Source organism: Lepidochelys kempii, chromosome 2 (assembly GCF_965140265.1).
Source record: "Lepidochelys kempii isolate rLepKem1 chromosome 2, rLepKem1.hap2, whole genome shotgun sequence".
NCBI lineage: Eukaryota > Metazoa > Chordata > Testudines > Cheloniidae > Lepidochelys > Lepidochelys kempii.
In genome coordinates this window covers 154194796-154217163 of record NC_133257.1, presented here as the reverse complement: position 1 = coordinate 154217163, position 22368 = coordinate 154194796, and the positions used below count along the sequence as shown (strand labels likewise).

The following is a 22368-nucleotide window of genomic DNA, read 5'->3' as shown; positions in this document are numbered from 1 at the left end:
GAGTCTGATGATCTGGTGTCTCAACTTGCTGGGCACGGATGACCCAAGCCTTGGCTCATCTCTGGAGAAGTGCTCCTTTCTGTCTGAAAATATAAATACACAGTAATAGCAGATGAATGGGGCCTTTGATAAAATATGGCTCGGGATATCGGGGTGGAATCCAGCCTCCCAAGGCCATTAACAGAGAAGGACTGACTGGATGGCTGAGGCATGGTTATAGCCTTCTTCTCGGTAATCTGAAGCAGCTTGCATCGATCTTTTGGGAAATAGTTTCATGCAAGCTTTCCTTGCTTTGAGTGAATTTGGACAAAGAGCAACAAACAGAACATTGCTACAGAATGTGTCCTTCTCCAAGGCAGAGCAGACATCAGAGTACCTGTTGTTAACAGGCATCAAAGCACTCCATGAGAGACAGGCCTTAAATCTATTGTTTTTGCTTGTGCCATGATGCTAGTCACACTGTAACAAGGCGCAGGTGCTCTACCCTAAACATTTATCAAAAAAAAAAAAAAAAAAGGTCAATTTTTTTTTTGGCATGCCACTAGGTGACTAACTTAATTAACCAAACTAATTTACAATGCCCAATGTGCTAGGGTTCCATCTCACTGCCAGGTGGTATGGAGGAACTGATGGCCTACTGGGCCTGCTCTGTCCCTTCATAGCCCCAATGGACACTGGATTCTTCTGGACAGTAATCATGTGCACATCGGGTGGGAAGAGCACAAGGAGTGGAATCCATATGGACAATTACACAAAGATTATATGGCATGGGAATAAATAGTGCTTTCAAGTTTGGTTTACCTTCTAGTATTTTAATTCTGAAGGCCTTGAAAGTGAATGTCAGCAACGACAAACCAGTGGTAACGGCCTGCAATTTTTTTTTTTTTTTTTTAAATCATTGATTGGAGCAATGCTTCATGTTGTACTATGAACGTGTCTCTATAAACGGTTCTCACATATTTGGATTTTCTTCATGTTTTGAAGCTCTACACAACATTTCAGTGTTAACACTGAAGTAATTTTGTTTTTAGGGACAAATTTTGCTCCACTGGATGGATGGAAAAAAGTTACAAATATAATATAAGTTTAATATTTTCTTGTGGTTTTGTTCTTTGCTTACAGTAACTTTGTAAAACTAAAATAGAAGATTCCCTACAAATGGGAGCTTTAAAATAAGAATTTAAAAACAGTATTTACAGTGTGGTTTTATATTAAAATGTATTACAGATTGCAATAGCACAAGTTTTCAAGTTAGTTTTGTGAAGACTCAACCAGATATAAATCAAATTATGTTTCTTTAAAATAAACAATAATTCAATTCACTGATTTCCTTAATTTAAAGATTCTCTCATCAAAACTACAAATACAGGTTCTCCAATTTTGAAATAGGGAAAGTTACTGGGAGAAATGGAAAAATATGTAGATTCACCATTGGTCATCCTGAAAGTATTTTTAAAAACAACTTTAGGGTTTGTTGAGGGCGAATTGCTGGGGTTTTTTTTAAATTAAAAAGGGAAAAGTGAATCTTCTTGTGGCAAAGTGTTGCACACAATAAAGCATGACACAAGAATGCCATCATCTGTCAACTTTAGTCATAATGGTGGACATTTAAACAGCAGGTGGAGTGTGAGAGCACTGGTACCAATCAGGTATTGAATGTAGGCAGGGGTCATCACTGTAAAGGTCTCCCAAAATCATGTTTAATGGCTGCAATAGATGAAAGCAGTAGATTCTGTTTGTTTTCAGTGTCAGGTGTAGCATAGCAACATAAATGGCATATTTCTTAAATAATCACATACCTGCTCGCTTTGCCTCAATGCAAGCAATACTCATTTCCTCTTTCAATTCTCGATTTTCATTGGCTATGGCTTCTCCTACTGTAACAAATCTTCCAACTGCTAGGTTAACTGCTTGACCCACCCGCTGAATTGCTTGCAATGTCTTGTCTGACCGCTTTGGTTTATCCTTATGGTTAATAAGAGTAGTTATCTATAATAAAAAAAAAGTTAATTGTTAGGATGGCAGATTAGTCAACATTTTAACATGAAAATTACTAGCAAGTTTTGAAATACACCTGGGGCCAGACCTTCAATTTTATTAGCCAACACACGACTGCACTGAGTCACATGGAATCATGTGTTAAATATTTCTGGAAACAAATTCAAAACTGAATATTAAAAAAGCAGTTTGGTGTTCCCTCTTCACTTCTGAACTCACACCCTCTTCTCATAAAAGATTAAAGATTGACTTTTATTTTTAAACTTCACAAGTAGTAATGGGAGCGGGTGTACTAAAAATAAACCATTCTAAGTCACTTGACAGGCCAATAATACTTACAATGTCCCTGTTAAAGTTGTTGTGTAATTCTAAACCGACCAGCATTGTTTTGGTTTGCCAACACATTCACAAGTCCTGCCATCTTTCCATTCTGACTGTCTATTCAGAACTTGTGTATTTTAATCAACGGCTATATCACATAAATAGAAAAAAGGCCATTTGCAGAGATGTGCATGTACCCAATCAAAATCTTAATGTTAGCAATTTGCCTAGCAAACGCATTTATGTAATCAATGCTGGAGCTAAATTACATTTTGAAGAACTTTACCCACCTCTCAAGACCGGATACGCATTTTTTAAAAAATTACTCTTAGATCAGGCTCAATTTTGGACCCATTAGCCTTGCATCAAAATAGGTCTTATTTCATAGCAGTGAAAAGAAAACGGGATTAGGAAACCTAGAACCTCCCCTACCTACTGAAAAAAAACTGCAGGACATTGCCCAGCTATAAGAAAATACTTTTGGGTGTGTGGGGTCTGTGCAAGGGGATGCTCCCACCCTACTCCAATCTAGCAAAAACAAATCCTGCTGGCTGCCAAACCTTCCCTCCAGTAACAGAAGGGCTTATGCTCTCTCACCTTCTCCCCACTATGAAACCCTTCTTTCCCTCTCCAATTCCCCAGACAAAAGAACTAACTACACTGTAGCAAACTTACTTTTGCAGCAGCATAAAATAAGTGAACATGTTTGCATTAAATATTAACTTCAATATTCCAGTCACAGTCTTACGCAGCTCCATTCATTTCACAGTTCCACAGAAATTTTAGTCAGAATACTACACTGAAACTGAACAGAAGAATCTTAATGGAAAATTTTCTTTACCTGAATAATATTCTTTCAAGATCTTCTGCCATTTCAGATACTTGCAGCAGATGGACACAGTACATAAAACCTTTTTGGGGAGGTCATCCCTCAATAAGCTCAGCTAACACCTCTAAGAACAGTTTATGATCATTTGCTAACTTTTAAAGTAAAAAGACCAAACTTAATTTAAGCTTAGACTGAAACTATATGGAGTGATGTTAGTCTGAAAAAAGTGGAGTATGAACTGGCACGAATGTCCTGAAGAGAGAGAGTAATCAAACAAGGGAAATTCCCCATTTTCTCTTTGATCATCTATGTTAATCTTGACACTCGGGACCTTCTCCAAAGCATATTCCAGACCCCTAATGGAGGCACTCGCAACCCACAGTGGCCTGCAGTATTCTCCTTCTGAATGCTGCATCTACTGAGGCTATACATCCACTCTAATATCTGAAAAATGTGTGACATGATGCAGCGGTTGCTTTACAAATTGCCAGCAGAGCTGCTTATGCACTTTTCCCATGATAAATCCAATAATTCCATAAAGTAAAACTTGAATGTTTCTGACACTTCTTACTGAAATACTCTGAAACCTTGTATAATTGGATAACACATCCTCTAATGGAGGCGTAACAGCCGTGTTAGTCTGTATTCGCAAAAAGAAAAGGAGTACTTGTGGCACCTTAGAGACTAACAACTTTATCTGAGCATAAGCTTTCGTGAGCTACAGCTCACTTCATTGGATGCATTCAATTATACAAGGTAGACTTGGGTGCTGTTTGTCCTTTCTTAGGGCCTTGATGCAGAATGAAAAGCATCTGAGCTTCTGAGACAGAGATGATTCTTAAAACTGATTACATTCAAACATTCATTACTGTTCCTTGGGATTAGGACAAAGAGGGACAGTAATATTTTGGTTCAAATGGAACAAAACAGGAAGCCTTTCACAAAAACCACAGAAATGTCTTGAACACTAGCGTGGATAAAAACAGACTTGTTTACAAAAAAAATCTTAATTTGATTTTTTTTAAACTTTAAATGAAATATATTTTTCTTTTCAAAACTAAATCAATTTAAAATTAAGTTTGAAAATTATGACAACCAATGTTAAAGCCTTTTTAAAAAAGTCAAAAACCTGAACTGGTACAAGTCACTGACTAACAGACTAAGTGCTAAAACCAACTTTTGACATTAGTATCCTTCTCTGCAACTGCAGATGAGGATATCTTCATTTCAGTTTATTCAACTAGTTCAATTCAATGACTGGTTCAATGTTGAGAAACCAATTAGAAGACACAAAAATCAGGAGAGCTTCTTTTCCTCTTTCTGTAAATAAAAACTAGGTACGAGAGGAAGAGCTCTACTCGCTGTAAAATCTTGAAGGACGTGACCAGAAACAATAAGTTCAATTCACTAACTACACATAATACTTCCTTTGTTTAATAAAGGAGTTTTAAATAAAAACATTTGATACACTTTCTTCTTATGTATCCAGCATCTTTAGTTTTAACTAATGAATAATATCAGAATTATGCTTTTGTGCATTTTTAATTCTAATTTCCATCCAAATGAATCACTTCCATCTCTTCAAGAAAATGACTTTAAACTTACCAGTTCACCATGCTGCAAGTAGTAACAAGACCTTCAGTGATAAGAACCAGAGAATTCTTCATAATAGCTTGAATGGTGATTTGGTGACAGCATTCAGAGCCGAGTTCAATTCTCAGTGGGGCAGGTGAACTGAAAACCAGCCTAAGATTCTCCACAGAACCCAGATATGACCAGAACATGCCCCCAACGCCACATTATCTAAGTGGCCCTGTGAGGTCACGCTTACTGGTAATTGGATAATCAGTGAGCTGGCATTCATCCCTATGAGGCAGACTACTCTGAAAAAGCTCCAAAATATCAGGAAGGGTATAAACTATAGAGTGAATGTCACACCAAGAACTGACACGTTCCCGAACGCTTGAATGCTGCACCAAATAGATGGATTCCAAGAGAACAACATTGAAATGACCTTATGCAAAAGCCTTTATTTCTGAAGTTTGCCCTCCAAATAGCCATGCCCTATACCTGAAATTAGACGTATTGTCACAGGTGATAGGGTCCCGTGTCAGGATATCTTTTGTCACTGAAGTTCCACAACCAGATTCACCAGGCTTGGATATTTTGGCTAGCTCAGAGTGATCAGAATCAAGTTCCCTGTGGGCCTAGTTCTCTTTTGGAGCACCTAGGACCACAAACAGGTACAGCAGGCTGAAATCCCACCTGAAGGGCACAACTATATCCTGGGAGTCGTGCTTCCTGTATTTACAGAAGCAACGGGATTTTGTATCACGAGATTCACTAATAAAAGCACACATTCTAAAATCTGAAACCAACTTTTATTTTTTAGCAGACAAATTGGTTAATTCAAAAACAGAGCCACTGAGACTAAAATGCAAGTTAGATATACTAGAGGTAAACTGATTTTTGTTGAAGGTAGGGTTCACATTTCGTGAACAATCAACTTGATATACATGACAATGGTTAACAGGGAGGAGGCAGAGGGTATTTGGTCTCAGAAGATAAACTGGACAGATACAAATTATAGAGTATTCTAGAAACTTTCAATTTTAATTATTTGTGTTGTCACCATATTTTATCAACAAATAATAAAATATATATGAATAAGATTTTTTCATACATTTCACGGAGTAAAGCCAGGAGGATCATGAGCTCATCTAGTCTGTCCTCTTGTATATCAAAAGCCATTAAATTTCACCTATATTGAGCCCAGTGACTTCAGTTAGATCAAAGCATTTCGGTCCTCTGGAGACTAAACTGTTGCATCCATCCCCGTCCCAACCCCTCCGTGCCCCTGCACCCCCATCATCGCAGCCCTCCCCATCCCAGCCCCCACTCCCCCATCCCCGTCATTGCATCCCTCCCCATCCCATCCTGCCCCCCACACCTACCCATCCCTGCCCTGTACCCCTTACAGCGCTCTCCCATCCATCCTCTCCACCTCCCAGAGCTGCCACTCCCACGTCCCTCACCCACAATTCACCTCCATACACTGCTGCACTCCCATTATATCCCTATACACCCCACATCCTCATGCACCTGTAGCCTTCTGCCTCCCCATCCACCCCCCTGCCACACCCCTCCTCTCTCCTTCACTGCCCCCCCCACACTGCTCTCATCCTTGGCCTCTTTCCCTCCCTATCCTCTCTCCTCCACCCATTTTTTCCCCTCCAGCCCACCCTCCTCCCTTCCTGGCTTGGTGATTTAGGCAGCCCCTGGAAAAGTGTATGAAAAAGATTTTTTGTGTAGGCAAGTCTGTGCATGCATGCATTGTATGTGTGTAAGAGACTGTGTGTAGGGAGATGCATGTATTCCCATATGTGTGTATACCTATGTGAATAAAATTTGCAGCCTCACTCTGACTTATTTCTTTTGCTGGCTTGTGCACAAAAAAAAAAAAAAAAAACCAAACAAACTGATGACAGACTGTGTATTCTCTTTTAAAAACTTGTTCTGAAATGAAGAACTATAAAAGAAATGTATTTCTTAAAAAGTGAATCCTGTTGAAGTGAGCTGTAGCTCACGAAAGCTTATGCTCAAATAAATTGGTTAGTCTCTAAGGTGCCACAAGTACTCTTTTTTTTGCGAATACAGACTAACAAGGCTGTTACTCTGAAACCTGTTGATGAGTAATTGCAGAAAAGCCATGTATTATACATTTCTCCCCACCTTTGTCTAGCTACTTTATAAACTCTTTGTTGCAGACTCTCTTTCTATGTGTATGTCCAGCACCTCCCACCCTGGAGCCCTGATCTTAGTTGGGGTTTCTAAGCACTAAACAACAATTGTAATATATAAATAATGTGGAAGTATGCGTGTTAGTGTATGCTAGATGTGAACACATGAATACACGTGTGAATCTGCATGTAGGCGTGGGAGTCAGTTTCTACAGATTTATTTATCTGGACAGGTATGCATTTCTGTGGTTGTGCTCTATGGATTTGTATTTGGGCTTCAGGAGTGGGCCTTTAATGGACCCACTGCAGCTGTGATAATGTGTGGTCCTAATTCCACACACAAAGTTACACTAACTTTAGTGAACAAAAAACATGGAGCTGGTTACAAAAAATTGGAAGAGCGGAGGGAAAGAATCATGAAAACCTTTGTAAACTTTCATTTTTTAAAAAATTATCCTTTTTGGCTATTTTGCTGCCAGCTCTAGCATCCTGTAACAAATGAAACTTGAACTTGGAATAATACATCTGTCAAAACAATAAATATGCCTGTTTGGGCCTTGCAGTGAAAATGACCATATGAGCGAGGATGGGGGAGAGCAAGCAACAGAGGGAGGAGGGATGGAGTGAGCAGGGGCAGAGCCTCAGGAAGGGATGGGGACGGGGCAAGGTTGTTCAGTTTTCTGGAATTAGTAAGTTGGCAGCCCTATCCTGGAAGCTAGAGAGACCAGGTGTTTCAAGAGCTAGAAGAGCTAGCAACAGCCTATCAGAGTCCAGCAGGCTCAGATAAAAGGTGCTGTGGGGTCTTAGCAGGTCAGTTCCTGGCTGGGACCAGAGCAGAGAAGAAGGGTACTCCATCCTGTCCCAAGGAGCCAGACAAGTAGCCAGAGAATTTAAGGCTGGCTGAACTCTGGGATTGCAGAGGGAGAAGAACCAGAGGACACTGGCCTTGGGATGGGGCTAGTGATAAAGGGCCTGGTAGGAAGAGGCCCAGGGAAATAGCAGCAGAGGACTGAAGAAAGCAGTACGTGGCTGCTATGTATAGGGTCCCTGGGTGGGATCAGGTTCCTGTACTGGTCCCAGGTAAAGTGGCATAATTCCCAAGAGGGGCACTGCTTGTTTGGAAGCCTGAGAAAAGGGCTGAATTTATAGGGTCCAGAGCCAAGGCAGAAGACCCTAGCGAAGGCAAAGAGAATTTTATTTGCTAGACTTTCCTACCAAGGAAGGGGTTCATTTGGACTTTAAGACTTGTCCGGAGGGCTAAATCACTGAACAGCCAGTTTCAGCTGGCAGTCTACAGGGGGCACGAGGGGAAAGAAAGGACTGCAGTACCACGCCCAGCTGCTAGGAGGGGCTCAAGAGATGAGTGCTACATTACAGTGGAATATGGCCAGATGATCCTAGCAGGCAAGCCACACCCTAGGCTGCAAAAGAAATTTAAAAAAACAAGGTCCCTGCCAATCTGACCTAAGGGGAAATTCTTTCACGACCCCAAATCTGGCAATCAGTATGTAAGCAAGACATGCCACCCAGCTATCTAAGAAAGCGGGGGGGGGGGGGGAGTCGTCACAGTTGTGTTTTTCAAATTTGAAAAATACTTTTAATGAGGTTGGCAGCAACATTGTTCACAATAGCATGGGATACAATTTCACTCTGTTACCACTATTGGGTTTCTTACTCAGTGCTGATGGATCTCCATGCAAGCTGTGAAGAGAACAAGAGTCTAGAAAGACTGGTTTCCTAGTTGTGGAAGTGTGTTGTCAACACTCTAGAAGTTAGCCATGGAATATGAGTCAGGAGAAAATGTTCATCTGCAATCATGTGTGGAAGGTAAGTGAAGCGTTTTAAAAAACAAACATTTGTAATATGGGATTACAATAAGTAGTTTATTACTTGTAAGAGATGTTCTGCTATCAGGACAGGCTCTTTGAAAGGAGGGAAAAAGAAAGGCAGGCATGTCCTTAAAACATGCAGTTAAATCCCTCCTAGCTCATTCCGACTGTAAAATACTTAATAGCACTCAAGGTGGGAAGGAGATTCTACAATGCAGAGGAGTAACATCTCCCCATCTGTTGAGGATTAAAGTAATGGGATAGGAAAATACAATCCTCATTTGTTTGGGGGCAGGCTGGGGTCGTTACTATGATGGTTCTAATTTATTTAAGTTGGAAGGATGTTTGGTGAAGTTTGTTTGGTTTTTGGGAGGGATGGGGGGCTGTGTGTGTTAAAGAGAAATAACACTGACAACTGCTGTGTTTTGTTAAGACATCTCAATGTCAGGTAAAAACTGAACCACAAATCAAAATACAGAACAAAAAACAAACAAAAATACTGAAGTTGGAAATATTTTATGTTGGTGTAATTTATATAATTAAATACGTTAGCATCAGATACAATGTATTCTGTTGTGGTGTAAAAACTAGAAGGGCTGTTTGTGATAATACTGGGTACTGGATTGTTATGAAAATCATGACAAAAAAGGACAGAGCTGGAGAAGGCTGACTTTGGATATTAAACTTTGTTTACTGCTTAGTAATATTTCAGAGAAAGTAATGAATAAAAATCACAATTATACCAAATGTAAAATAGCATCATTAGAAGAATAAGAAGAGTTCTGCAGGAACAGATTAAATCTGCTCCCAATATCCTGTTACTTCAGAAAGCACAGCTGTGTGGTGGACAAGAACAAATGATCCAGGGAAGTATTTTAGTCAAGCATCTTTTTCCCTTCTTGAAACCTCCGGAAGGAGAAAGTGATTATACAAATAGTCAGATATATCCCTTTTGTTTTAGATAAACACATAAAATTGAAGGTAGAATCCATTTAGGAGAAAGTGACCCTAAGGTAAGTGCCATCCCCCAAATCAAGGGCAAATAAAATCTTAAGTTTTCAAGAACTGGAGACTTTTAAATAAAGACATTCTAATTAAGTAGGGTAAGGGATTTTTACTGTGTACTAAATGCAAGACTTACACAGAGACATCAAACAGAGGTGCTTATAAAAAGTAAAATGGTTATAATTTAGTCGTATGTGTTCGTTACTACAAGTGACAGAGGACACACATATAGCTAATATTACATGGCATGACTCAATAGAAACCCACCTGAGAGACTGGATATCTGGTCCAGAATATAAAAAACTGGGTAGCGTCTTATCTGCTTAATGATAAGTCTTACATTTTTCTATAACTCGGATAACCATTGATCCTCCCTTTCTAGGGACAGCTGAGTTGTTGTGGAAGCCCAGTTTCTTCACTTTCAATAAAGCAGTCACCCTCCTTAGAAAGGCCAGTAAAAGCCCATCCATGCACAACATGAGTAATCTTCTTTGATCGCTCACCTGCAGAACTAACTACTTCAAACTTCTCTTCTACTGAGATCTGTAGGTCTGCACTGCTTGGGGAAGAGAAGCAAGGAAGGAAGGGAAGTGAATTACATTTGCCAAAGCTCCCTTAGACTAGAAGATCAAAGCAGGGCTACCTAGGCAAACTCCTACTGTGACCACAGAAATAACCGACTGGTCAAAGTTCTTGCGCCTGAACAAGAGAAATGAGCTTCCTTTGTGGTACTACATAGCCAAAATCAATTCAACAATTGTTTCCAGTGGATTTGTTGTGACTTTTCTGATACACAGCACAGATTTAGGGGAGACAATCTTATTGATATTAATCTCAGAGAAGAATAACTTTGTATAACTCACAGCTGTTTATGGAGAAGCAGTATTCTTGGAGGAAGGTGATCACTGTATACTATGTATGTTTGTTCATCTTCATTAGTGGGGACACTTTGATGAAGATGTTATTCAGAAAAAGTGTGAATGCCGTTTCTCTCAAGGCTACAAGTGATAGTTGTGAACAAGTGTGCAATACACAAAAGGCCAAATGGAATGGTATGATCCATAAAGGAAACCTTCAGCTATCTCTTCAAGAATATAAATGTGCCTTTTCTGATTTGTCAAGGTAAGAAATCCCTGGGGATTAAAAGAAACCATCTAGTCTCAGTTTTGAAATTGACATATCTAGAGTACATGGCCTGAGGCTAAGTATTGCCTTAGTACTACCAGATTTTTTTTTTGCTGACAAAAGAAAAAAGGTTTGAATTTTCACCTGATAAATCTCACTGAGGTAATGAATTCTTCTACAACCCTCTATTTAAGGTAGCTCGGTGAAGTAGATCCTCAGGTGGAGTTTGAGTTCTGTTGAGAAGCCCCCTTGTACTATTCCCAGGAGACACCCGTCTGAGGCTCTGGAGAGCCAACAGTCTGAGAATAAGTGGACTCTGCCTCCTTTCAGTGGATTTTGCCAGGGATTAGGAGTCATGTGATTTGTTGCTTATGAGCAGCTGTGGAAGAATGATCTTTTCTGACTTTCTTTGGTTAAGTTGTCTAATAGTATCCTGATGCTTTATAGCCATAAAAAGATATTCAGTCTGTCATAGAGTCCATAATCTTCTCATTCACATGAGGGCCTTAGCACTTTTATATTTTAATTCATGGTTTCTTTGTAAAAAGTATGAGACCCCATTGAGCATGGACAGCATTAAGTGATTACATCACCTGGTTTTAGAAAATATTTATAGCTATCACATATACGACATACATATAGCTTATTGCATCAGATTTTTATTCAGTGAATTCTCTAAGTTTTTTATTCCTGCTACAGCAAAATGTTCAAGATATTTTCTACAGGGAATAAGGACTCGTTTTAGTTTTGCAGTACATCTTGAGCACTAGTTCTTACACTGGTTTGCATCTTTCTCCCTTCTACATCAAGTTGTTTACAAAAGGCATTTTCATTAAAAATTTCAAGAAACCTCACTAAAATATGAAAATTGAGGCAACACATATAGGACAGAAGACATACAAATCCTGCCATAAGTTTGCACTATAAAAATCTACTGTTTGTCACATTAGATGACACTTGCAGAGGACTTAGTATGTGGGCTTTTGAGACAAGTTTCTCGGTAACTAAAGAGAGACTAGCTGATTCATTTAGAAACAAAACATCAATTTCAAATACCGCACTCTTTAAATAAAGTCTCTCTAAATCTCAGGTAATACCTAGGACCAACATTTGCTCATTTTTCCTAATGAGGACTCCTTTAACCAGAAAAGCACATGATGTTTGACATTCAAGTCTACAAAAACCTTTTACTGCATGCACTGTAGCAAGAATAGGATATCCAATATCATTTACTGGAAGGGCCATAAAAACTACACTACTTACCTGTACATTTAACACAAGCAATGATCAGAAGTTTACATAATACACTAGGCTAGATTACAGCATGACATCTAATATTTATTTGGTTAACTACATTTTCACACCCTGAAACTGAATTTAATCATGTAAAAAAAAAAATACATCATGCCCTCTTTTATGGCTCCACCCTCTGAACAGTCAGAGCTGTGGATGGTGGGGCAGAGGATATAAGAAAGCTACAATAGAAACTGCTACTTGCGAGTGCCACTGGTCCAAACTGCACAATCAGCACATTCCAAGAATGGGAATGTGCAGAGGTCAATCAAGAATAATTCCCTATTGCACATATATGCACATCCAGATAATTAAATGTTTTTGTGGCTAGATAACTCATTCCTTGCAACCTATGGTGCATAAAGATCATAGGTCAAGCAAGTGACCACACACTAGGCATCCAGTTGTCCCAGAGAGCAACTATCTGTAAGGAAAGGAGTACTTGTGGCACCTTAGAGACTAACCAATTTACTTGAGCATAAGCTTTTGTGAGCTACAGCTCACTTCATCAAATACATCTGATGAAGTGAGCTGTAGCTCACGAAAGCTTATGCTCAAGTAAATTGGTTAGTCTCTAAGGTGCCACAAGTACTCCTTTTCTTTTTGCGAATACAGACTAACACGGCTGCTACTCTGAAACCTATCTGTAAGGAAACACCCTAAATTCCCCTTGACTTCATCAATCCTGATCCTGACAAAGTGACAATACAAAGACACCTAACCCTCAAGCTATGGCTATGACCAAGCACCTGTTAACCACCTCTAGAAACCCGAAGACCATCTCTCTCTAGCTCAACCCAACGACCATTTTCATAGACTCATGCTGATGAAAGACTGGTAGTTGAAAATAAAATTTTATGGGGTCTGATGACAAGCAAAGAAGGGAGAATTTAAAAATACAACGTGACATCTACTCAATACTGAAGTATTATGCAAATCTTTGCTTACAAAGGGAGAAACCTCAAAGAGAGAGATCCTGAGAGAAACCATGCACTGTTTCTCTATTTCAAACATTTGCAAACTTTGGGCAATACTCATCTATGTGAAGCAGCTACAGATCTACAGAAGAAGAGTACTAACAAATATGACAAACTCACATCCCCCCTTCTTTAACTGGTATCTTTCATTAGGAGGGTAACTGTTTCACTTACTACATGCATTCAGTTTTTACACTGCTACAAAACAGAAGTTCTATTTTATTCATTCTGCGCTATTGTCAAAGCTGAATCCCCGCTCTGTCACTTTTAGTGCAGAAGGTTGGGGCCCGCAAGGATTCTAAAAATTAATACTGGGCACTCCAGGCTTGTATTAAACTCCCAAGGTTACAGATTTTCTCTGACCTTGGCTTGGGAAACGCTGCCACCACCCAAATGCAAAAAACCCCCTTGGACTCAGGAAGGAACACTTGGGAATTCCACCCTATGGGGTACCCTCAAGCCCCTTCTCTCACCAACCTACCCACCCATCCCCCATCTAGGGAAGAGCTGAGAAAGAAAACAAAGGAAATTAGCTGTTGCCACCAGCTAATCAAACAGCATATGCACAAACCTCTTAGGACACCAAAAATCCAATCCTGTTCTTAAAAGGTAAATTTTAATTAAAAACAAAAAGGAAGAAAATACATCTGAAACTTAGGCTTTTGCTAGATTTTAAAAGAGCAATTCCAAAAAATTAAGCACCCAAAATAGCTTTCTTGGGGTTTTAGCTTAAAGGTTACAAGCAAACAAAAGCATCTGGGGTTAGCACAGAGGAGAGCCACAAGCCAAAATAAAGAAATAAACCTGATTGTGTCTATTTAAACATTTCCTGTCCAATAATTTCTTCTAGGTATGGAAGATGAATTTTTATACCTGGTTCAAGTCTTACACAGCATTCCTGCTTATAGCATTGCTACTCTGTCTCCTTCTCCAGGAAACAGACAAATGGGAAGTTTTTATTCCCTTTTAAAAAGTTTAGCCTCCCATTGGCTCTTTTGGTCAGGTGCCCAATCCTTTTCCTTTACCAGGTAAACCTTTACAGATAAAGCAAGCAGAGAACAGCCACCAAGAGGGACTTTATAGCTAATTGGGTGTCCATAAAAGGGAGCTACCCCCCCCCCTTCATTTATCACAGCTATACAAAGAAAAGTCTGATAATCCTTTGAGAGAAAACTGACCACAAAATAATTTTGATCACTAAATACAGCTTGGTCTTTGGCATGAAGAAACAGACCAAGATTTGCTCCCTATAACCAGCTGCTGAAATCCTCAAAGAATTTATATTAACAAAAGTTAAATGTTAATTAGCTGCATATTAGATCGTTTATTCTACATTCCAAATCAAGAAAGTGATGTTTATTCTCATTATAGTTTGTAGAGATGGAACAGATCTACAGCTAAAGACTTGAGGCCAGATTCTGCCATCGTTATTAACACTGAATACTACCTTAATCTGAAGGTAGCCCCGTTAAATCAATAGGGCTATTTGGAGAGTAAGGTATTTCTCAGACAATGAATAGGGCTGTAGGTTTGTCAGTGAGAAAGGTCATTGAGACTGTCATTTTCCTGTTTGCTCATGACTTGTCTGTGTGATGTCTTTGCATCCATGAATTTAATAAACTCACCCCAGCAGTGTCTGTCCTAGGGGGCTGAGCCCAGCAACTGGCTCTGGGCATTGCAGCGCTGCTCAGGTTTGGCCTGGCTATCCAGCCCTCATTGGGGCAGCCAGCCCAAACCTGGGAAGCACTGCAACCATATGTACCAAGCTGCAATGTCTAGAACAAGGAGCTACATCCACCCCTATGGGGCAGAAACTGTAGGCGTAACAGCTGCGGGGTGGAGTGCAGGACAAGCTCACTCTCCAGCACTTCTCTGGTGCCCCCTCCTCCCCACTTATCTCAGGATTTTTTCTTAAATAAAAAAAACTCACAAAACTTCTGTGACCGCTTCATGACCAAAAATAATGCCAAGACAAATCCATAGCCCTAATAATGAGTAAGGGTGACAAAACGTAGCCCTTACTGAATAAGAAAATAAATCAGTGTATTGCGATAAGGGGGTGGGGAGAAGAGGGGTGCTTCCTTTTATGGACACCCAGCAGCTATAAAATCCCTCTTAGTAGCTGTTCTCTAACTGCTCTATCTGCAAAAGGTTAAAAAAGTCTCACTGCTATGCACAGGTAAAACGAAGTGAGTGGGCACCTGGCCAAAAGAGCCAATGGGAAGGCTAGAACTTTTTAAAATTGAAACAAGACTCCCCTTTTGTCTGTCTGTTGTTCTCCTGGGGAGAGGCGGATAGGACAACAGCTATGCTGTAAGACGCTTGGGCCAGGCATGAAAACAAATCATACCTAGAAACCACTCATTTAAAACCCCAGATAAGTAAGTAGATCAGGAAATGTCTAGGAAGACGCAATTAGGTTTATTCCTTTTATTTTGTTATGACTCATGGATTCCTCTGTGCTAACCCCAGGTGCTTTTGTTTTGCTTGTAACTTTTAAGCTGGACCTCAAGAAAGCTATTCTTGGTGCTTAATTCTTGTAGTTGCTCTTTTAAAATCTAGCAATAGCCTGAGTTCCAGATGTATTTTCTCTCTTTTTTTAAATTAATAAAATTTACTTTAAGAACGGAATTGGATGTGTGTGTCTTAAGAGGTTTGTGCACATGTTGTTTAATTAGCTGGTGGCAACAGTTGATTTTCTCCCCCCCGCCCCCCCCCCACTCTTCCCCAGAGGAGGGGGTGAAAGGGCTTGAGGGCACCCCACAAGAAGGAATTCCCACGTGCACCTTCCTGGGCTCTTAAAGGGGTTCAACATGTTTTCATTTACAGAAATAATTCCTTATTCATTTTCCCCTCAATGTTTTAATATAGTTGTTCAATCATTGGGGGCTACATTGTAAGTTACATTCTGGCCTGAGTAACAGGTGACATATATATGCACCACCCAGAAACACAATGGGTAACAATTTGTTCTCACGGCACAATTCTTCCCCTAGTCTCCCTTGTTGTGCTGGACAAAAACCAATTTATTTTTTAAAAGTCACTTAAAATTAAACTTTTCTGTTTAAAAAGAAGCCATTTTGAAATTATGACAACTTAAAAGTTAACTTAAACTTAAAAGTTTAGGCCTTAACCTATTTAAATTAAATAAGTATTCAGACAGTTCATGTTTGCAGCTGGAGCTTTAAAGAAAGTCAAACCACTGCTAGTTAAAAACTTATAACTAGAGTTTGCTGAAGTGATATACCAGCGTTTGACAACAATAGTTTCTTCTTCAGGTAAGGAGACAGTATTTTCTTCATTTCAGTTTATTCAACTAGTTCAGTTCAATGACTAGTTCACTGAAAGCTAAGAGCCTGATGGGTAGCTGAAAAAGCAGAAAAGTTTGTTTTCCACTTCCAATCCACAAATAAAAATGAGGTGCAAGAGCATAAGATCAACTCATTTTAAAATCTTCAAGGACATGGTGACCTTAGTTCAATTCACTACAGATAATATTTCCCTGTTTAATAAGAACATGTTTTGCATTTCAAACTGACTGATAAACTTACGAGTATCCAGCACATTGAAGATGGTTTATTAGTTAAATAAACCTACTTTATAATGCTGCTTGTGCATTTTAGCTAGTCTGATTTCCATCCAGTTTGATGCAAACAAGTAAAAAAAAATCTAGTAAGAAAGAAAGAAATCATTCACCATTTTCTAACATTATAAAAAAGCAGATGTTAAGAACCTCAGTAAATGTATGTTAAGCTGCACAACAGCTTAAATAAATGTATACAGCTATTGTGTACCTTCCCAGAGAGTCAAAAGTAGTACCAAATTATACCTATCAATGAGACACAATCTCTCTTTAGGAAAAAAAACTGGAAAGTACAAATGCAAAACAAGATTAAAATTGATTATTTAAATCAATGTTTCCTGCTTACTGATTTAAAGCATGATAAAAATTGGTTATTTAAATGAATCCCTCCTGGCTGGGTGGATTAAGCCACTTCATCCCTTTTCATGGAGCAGTTTATTCCCGCAAGTGCATCCAGCCAGCTACTGTGGACAACAAATAGGTATGGCAGAGTCAAGACACTTCCATAGCCCTAGGCTGCTTGATTGCAAAAAGTATGAAGGCTAATCAGAGCGTTTACTTGGCTGCACGTATTCCAACTGTGTAGCTGAATGAGAGCCATGACAATTCAGCCCTGCATGCTTCATTTCTTAATTGGTTCACTCATTTTAAATCTGAGAAGTTATACTTCTAAAATAGCAAACATTTTACTGCAGACAGCTTTTGTTAGTTCACTGTGACTAGTTAAATTAATAGCTCAAAGCTACCAAAGAGAACATTTTCTACTGCATTAAAAAAAACTGCACATCAAGAAGAATATTGATACTATCATATTTTTAAACTGTGGATCACAAATACACGTGCGAAATACAAGCCTGCTGCCTGCCTTTTTGTGGGTTTATAAACCTAATGACATACACTCTTATTATAGTCACGACAATTAAGTGCAACAACCGAGAGGGGAAGGTAGTAAAAGAAGGGGGAAAAATAAGTTAATTCAGCTACTTACAATTATGTACACTGTGTGATTCTACTATAGTCACCTTTCAAAAAAACTACCCCTTTTTCATCATAGCTTATTGCAGGCTTTTCAGAAGAATATCTTTCAAAACAATTTAAATGAGGACAGAGGCAGCTTGGTAGACTGTGCCCTGGTCTACACTAGGACTTTAGGTCGAATTTAGCAACGTTAAATCGATTTAAACCTGCACCCGTCCACACAGTGAAGCCCTTTATTTCGACTTAAAGGGCTCTTAAAATCAATTTCCTTACTCCACCCCTGACAAGTGGATTAGCGCTTAAATCGACGTTCCCGGCTCGAATTTGGGGTACTGTGGACACAATTCGATGGTATTGGCCTCCGGGAGCTATCCCAGAGTGCTCCATTCTGACCGCTCTGGATAGCACTCTCAACTCAGATGCACTGGCCAGGTAGACAGGAAAAGAACCGCAAACTTTTGAATCTCATTTCCTGTTTGGCCAGCGTGGCAAGCTGCAGGTGACCATGCAGAGCTCATCAGCACAGGTGACCATGATGGAGTCCCAGAATCGCAAAAGAGCTCCAGCATGGACCAAACGGGAGGTACGGGATCTGATCGCTGTTTGGGGAGAGGAATCCGTGCTATCAGAACTCCGTTCCAGTTTTCGAAATGCCAAAACCTTTGTCAAAATCTCCCAGGGCATGAAGGACAGAGGCCATAACAGGGACCCGAAGCAGTGCCGCGTGAAACTGAAGGAGCTGAGGCAAGCCTACCAGAAAACCAGAGAGGCGAACAGCCGCTCTGGGTCAGAGCCCCAAACATGCCGCTTCTATGATGAGCTGCATGCCATTTTAGGGGGTTCAGCCACCACTACCCCAGCCGTGTTGTTTGACTCCTTCAATGGAGATGGAGGCAATACGGAAGCAGGTTTTGGGGACGAAGAAGATGATGAGGAGGTTGTAGATAGCTCACAGCAAGCAAGTGGAGAAACCGGTTTTCCCGACAGCCAGGAACTGTTTCTCACCCTAGACCTGGAGCCAGTACCCCCCGAACCCACCCAAGGCTGCCTCCTGGACCCAGCAGGCGGAGAAGGGACCTCTGGTGAGTGTACCTTTTAAAATGCTATACATGGTTTAAAAGCAAGCATGTGAAAGGATTACTTTGCCCTGGCATTTGCGGTTCTCCTAGATGTAGTCCTAAAGCCTTTGCAAAAGGTTTCTGGGGAGGGCAGCCTTATTTCGTCCTTCATGGTAGGACACTTTACCACTCCAGGCCAGTAACACGTACTCGGGAATCACTGTAGAACAAAGCATTGCAGTGTATGTTTGCTGGCATTCAACCAAAATCCGTTCTTTATCTCTCTGTGTTATCCTCAGGAGAGTGAGATATAATTCATGGTCACCTGGTTGAAATAGAGTGCTTTTCTTCAGGGGACACTCAGAGGAGCCCATTCCTGCTGGGCTGTTTGCCTGTGGCTAAACAGAAATGTTCCCCGCTGTTAGCCACAGGGAGGGGGGAAGGTTGAGGGGGTAGTCACGCGGTGGGAGGAGGCAAAATGCGACCTTGTAACGAAAGCACATGTGCTATGTATGTAATGTTAACAGCAAGGTTTACCCTGAAAGAGTGTAGCGACTGTTTTATAAAATGTGTCTTTTTAAATACCGCTGTCCCTTTTTTTTTCCTCCACCAGCTGCATGTGTTTCAATGATCACAGGATCTTCTCCTTCCCAGAGGCTAGTGAAGCTTAGAAAGAAAAAAAGACGCACTCGCGATGAAATGTTCTCCGAGCTCATGCTGTCCTCCCACACTGACAGAGCACAGACGAATGCGTGGAGGCAAATAATGTCAGAGTGCAGGAAAGCACAAAATGACTGGGAGGAGAGGTGGAGGGCTGAAGAGAGTAAGTGGCGGGCTGAAGAGAGGGCTGAAGCTCAAATGTGGCGGCAGCGTGATGAGAGGAGGCAGGATTCAATGCTGAGGCTGCTGCAGGACCAAACCAGAATGCTCCAGTGTATGGTTGAGCTGCAGCAAAGGCAGCTGGAGCACAGACTGCCACTGCTGCCCCTCTGTAACCAACCGCCCTCCTCCCCAAGTTCCATAGCCTCCACACCCAGACGCCCAAGAACGCGGTGGGGGGGCCTCCAGCCAACCAGCCACTCCACCACAGAGGATTGCCCAAAAAAAAGAAGGCTGTCATTCAATAAATTTTAAAGTTGTAAACTTTTAAAGTGCTGTGCTTAAAGTGCTGTGTGGCATTTTCCTTCCCTCCTCCACCACCCCTCCTGGGATACCTTGGTAGTCATCTCCCTATGTGTGTGATGAATGAATAACGAATGCATGACTGTGAAGCAACAATGACTTTATTGCCTCTGCAAGCGGTGATTAAAGGGAGGAGGGGAGGGTGGTTAGCTTACAGGGAAGTAGAGTGAACCAAGGGGCAGGGGGTTTCATCAAGGAGAAACAAACAGAACTTTCACAGCGTAGCCTGGCCAGTCATGAAACTGGTTTTCAAAGCTTCTCTGATGCGTACCGCGCCCTCCTGTGCTCTTCTAACCGCCCTGGTGTCTGGCTGCGCGTAACCAGCAGCTAGGCGATTTGCCTCAGCCTCCCACCCCGCCATAAACATCTACCCCTTACTCTCACAGATATTCTGGAGCACACAGCAAGCAGTAATAACAGTGGGAATATTGGTTTCGCTGAGGTCTAAGCGAGTCAGTAAACTGCGCCAGCGCGCCTTTAAACGTCCAAATGCACATTCTACCACCATTCTGCACTTGCTCAGCCTGTAGTTGAACAGCTCCTGACTACTGTCCAGGCTGCCTGTGTACGGCTTCATGAGCCATGGCATTAAGGGGTAGGCTGGGTCCCCAAGGATACATATAGGCATTTCAACATCCCCAACAGTTATTTTCTGGTCTGGGAATAAAGTCCCTTCCTGCAGCTTTTGAAACAGACCAGAGTTCCTGAAGATGCGAGCGTCATGCACCTTTCCCGGCCATCCCACGTTGATCTTGGGGAAACGTCCCTTGTGATCCACCAGAGCTTGCAGCACTATCGAAAAGTACCCCTTGCGGTTTATGTACTCGGCGGCTTGGTGCTCCGGTGCCAAGATAGGGATATGGGTTCCGTCTATAGCCCCACCACAGTTAGGGAATCCCATTGCAGCAAAGCCATCCACTATGACCTGCACATTTCCCAGGGTCACTACCCTTGATATCAGCAGATCTTTGATTGCGTGAGCTACTTGCATAACAGCAGCCCCCACAGTAGATTTGCCCACTCCAAATTGATTCCCAACTGACCGGTAGCTGTCTGGCGTTGCAAGCTTCCACAGGGCTATCGCCACTCGCTTCTCAACTGTGAGGGCTGCTCTCATCCTGGTATTCATGCGCTTCAGGGCAGGGGAAAGCAAGTCACAAAGTTCCATGAAAGTGCCCTTATGCATGCGAAAGTTTCGCAGCCACTGGGAATCGTCCCAGACCTGCAACACTATGCGGTCCCACCAGTCTGTGCTTGTTTCCCGAGCCCAGAATCGGCATTCCACAGCATGAACCTGCCCCATTAGCACCATGATGCATGCATTGGCAGGACCCATGCTTTCAGAGAAATCTGTGTCCATGTCCTGATCACTCACGGGACCGCGCTGACGTCGCCTCCTCGCCCGGTATCGCGTTGCCATGTTCTGGTGCTGCATATACTGCTGGATAATGCGTGTGGTGGTTGATGTGCTCCTAATTGCCAAAATGAGCTCAGCGGCCTCCATGCTTGCCTTGGTATGGCGTCCACACAGAAAAAAGGCGCGGAACGATTGTCTGCCGTTGCTCTGACGGAGGGAGGGGCGACTGACGACACGGCTTACAGGGTTGGCTTCAGGGAGCTAAAATCAACAAAGGGTGTGCCTGTACATCAAGGAGTATTTCAGGCAGGACTGCACGGAGGGTTCCAATAAGAAATGGTGCACCGAAGTTATCGTTGTTATTGGAACAAGGAGGTTAGCCTGGCCTCTGATTGATACATGGCTAGATTTACCTCACTGCGCCTTCTCTGTGAGAGACTGCAGTGTGATCTAGACAGGGGAGGAGGAAAATGAGTACAAAACAAATCTGGTCTATTTCTTGTTCTGACCCACTTCGTCTATCCTTTACATCTTTGGCTGGCAGCAGACGGTGCAGAAGGACTGCATGCCATCCACATCTCATGGCTGCTTGGCAGAAGATGGTACAGTACGACTGCTAGCCATCTTCATCTCTTGCCTGCCTGGCATAAGATGGTACAATACGACTGCTAGCAATCCTCATCTCTTGCCTGCCTGGCAGAAGATGGTACAGTACGACTGCTAGCAGTCCGTATCGCCTGCCCGCTCACCATAAGACGGTTCAATAGGACTGACTGCAGGACTAAAGAGAATGACCTGCTCAAGTTACTCCAAATTTAGTCCCTGCGCCCATGTCTGCCCAGGCGCTCCTGATCGACCTCACAGAGGCGACCAGGAGCACCTCAGACATGACGATGACGGCTACCAGTCGTACTGTACCGTCTGCTGCCACAAGGCAAGGGGTTGCTGTTACTGTGTAGCAATGCCGTACCGCGTCTGCCAGCATCCAGGAGACATAGGGTGACGGTTACCTGAGCGGGCTCCATGCTTGCCGTGGTATGGCGTCTGCACAGGTAACTCAGGAAAAAAGGCGCGAAATGATTGTCTGCCCTTG

At 41.7% G+C, this 22368-nt stretch overlaps 1 protein-coding gene across 1 annotated transcript in view; it reads right to left on the bottom strand.

Annotated features, from left to right (window-relative positions):
- The window catches only part of CTNNAL1 (catenin alpha like 1), a 127152-nt gene that overhangs the window by 92756 nt on the left and 12028 nt on the right, over nt 1-22368 (bottom strand). Inside the window, exon 2 of the mRNA XM_073332471.1 lies at nt 1800-1989. Within this exon, the coding sequence (XP_073188572.1) occupies nt 1800-1989 (190 nt within the window). The remainder of the gene's footprint in view (nt 1-1799; nt 1990-22368) is intronic.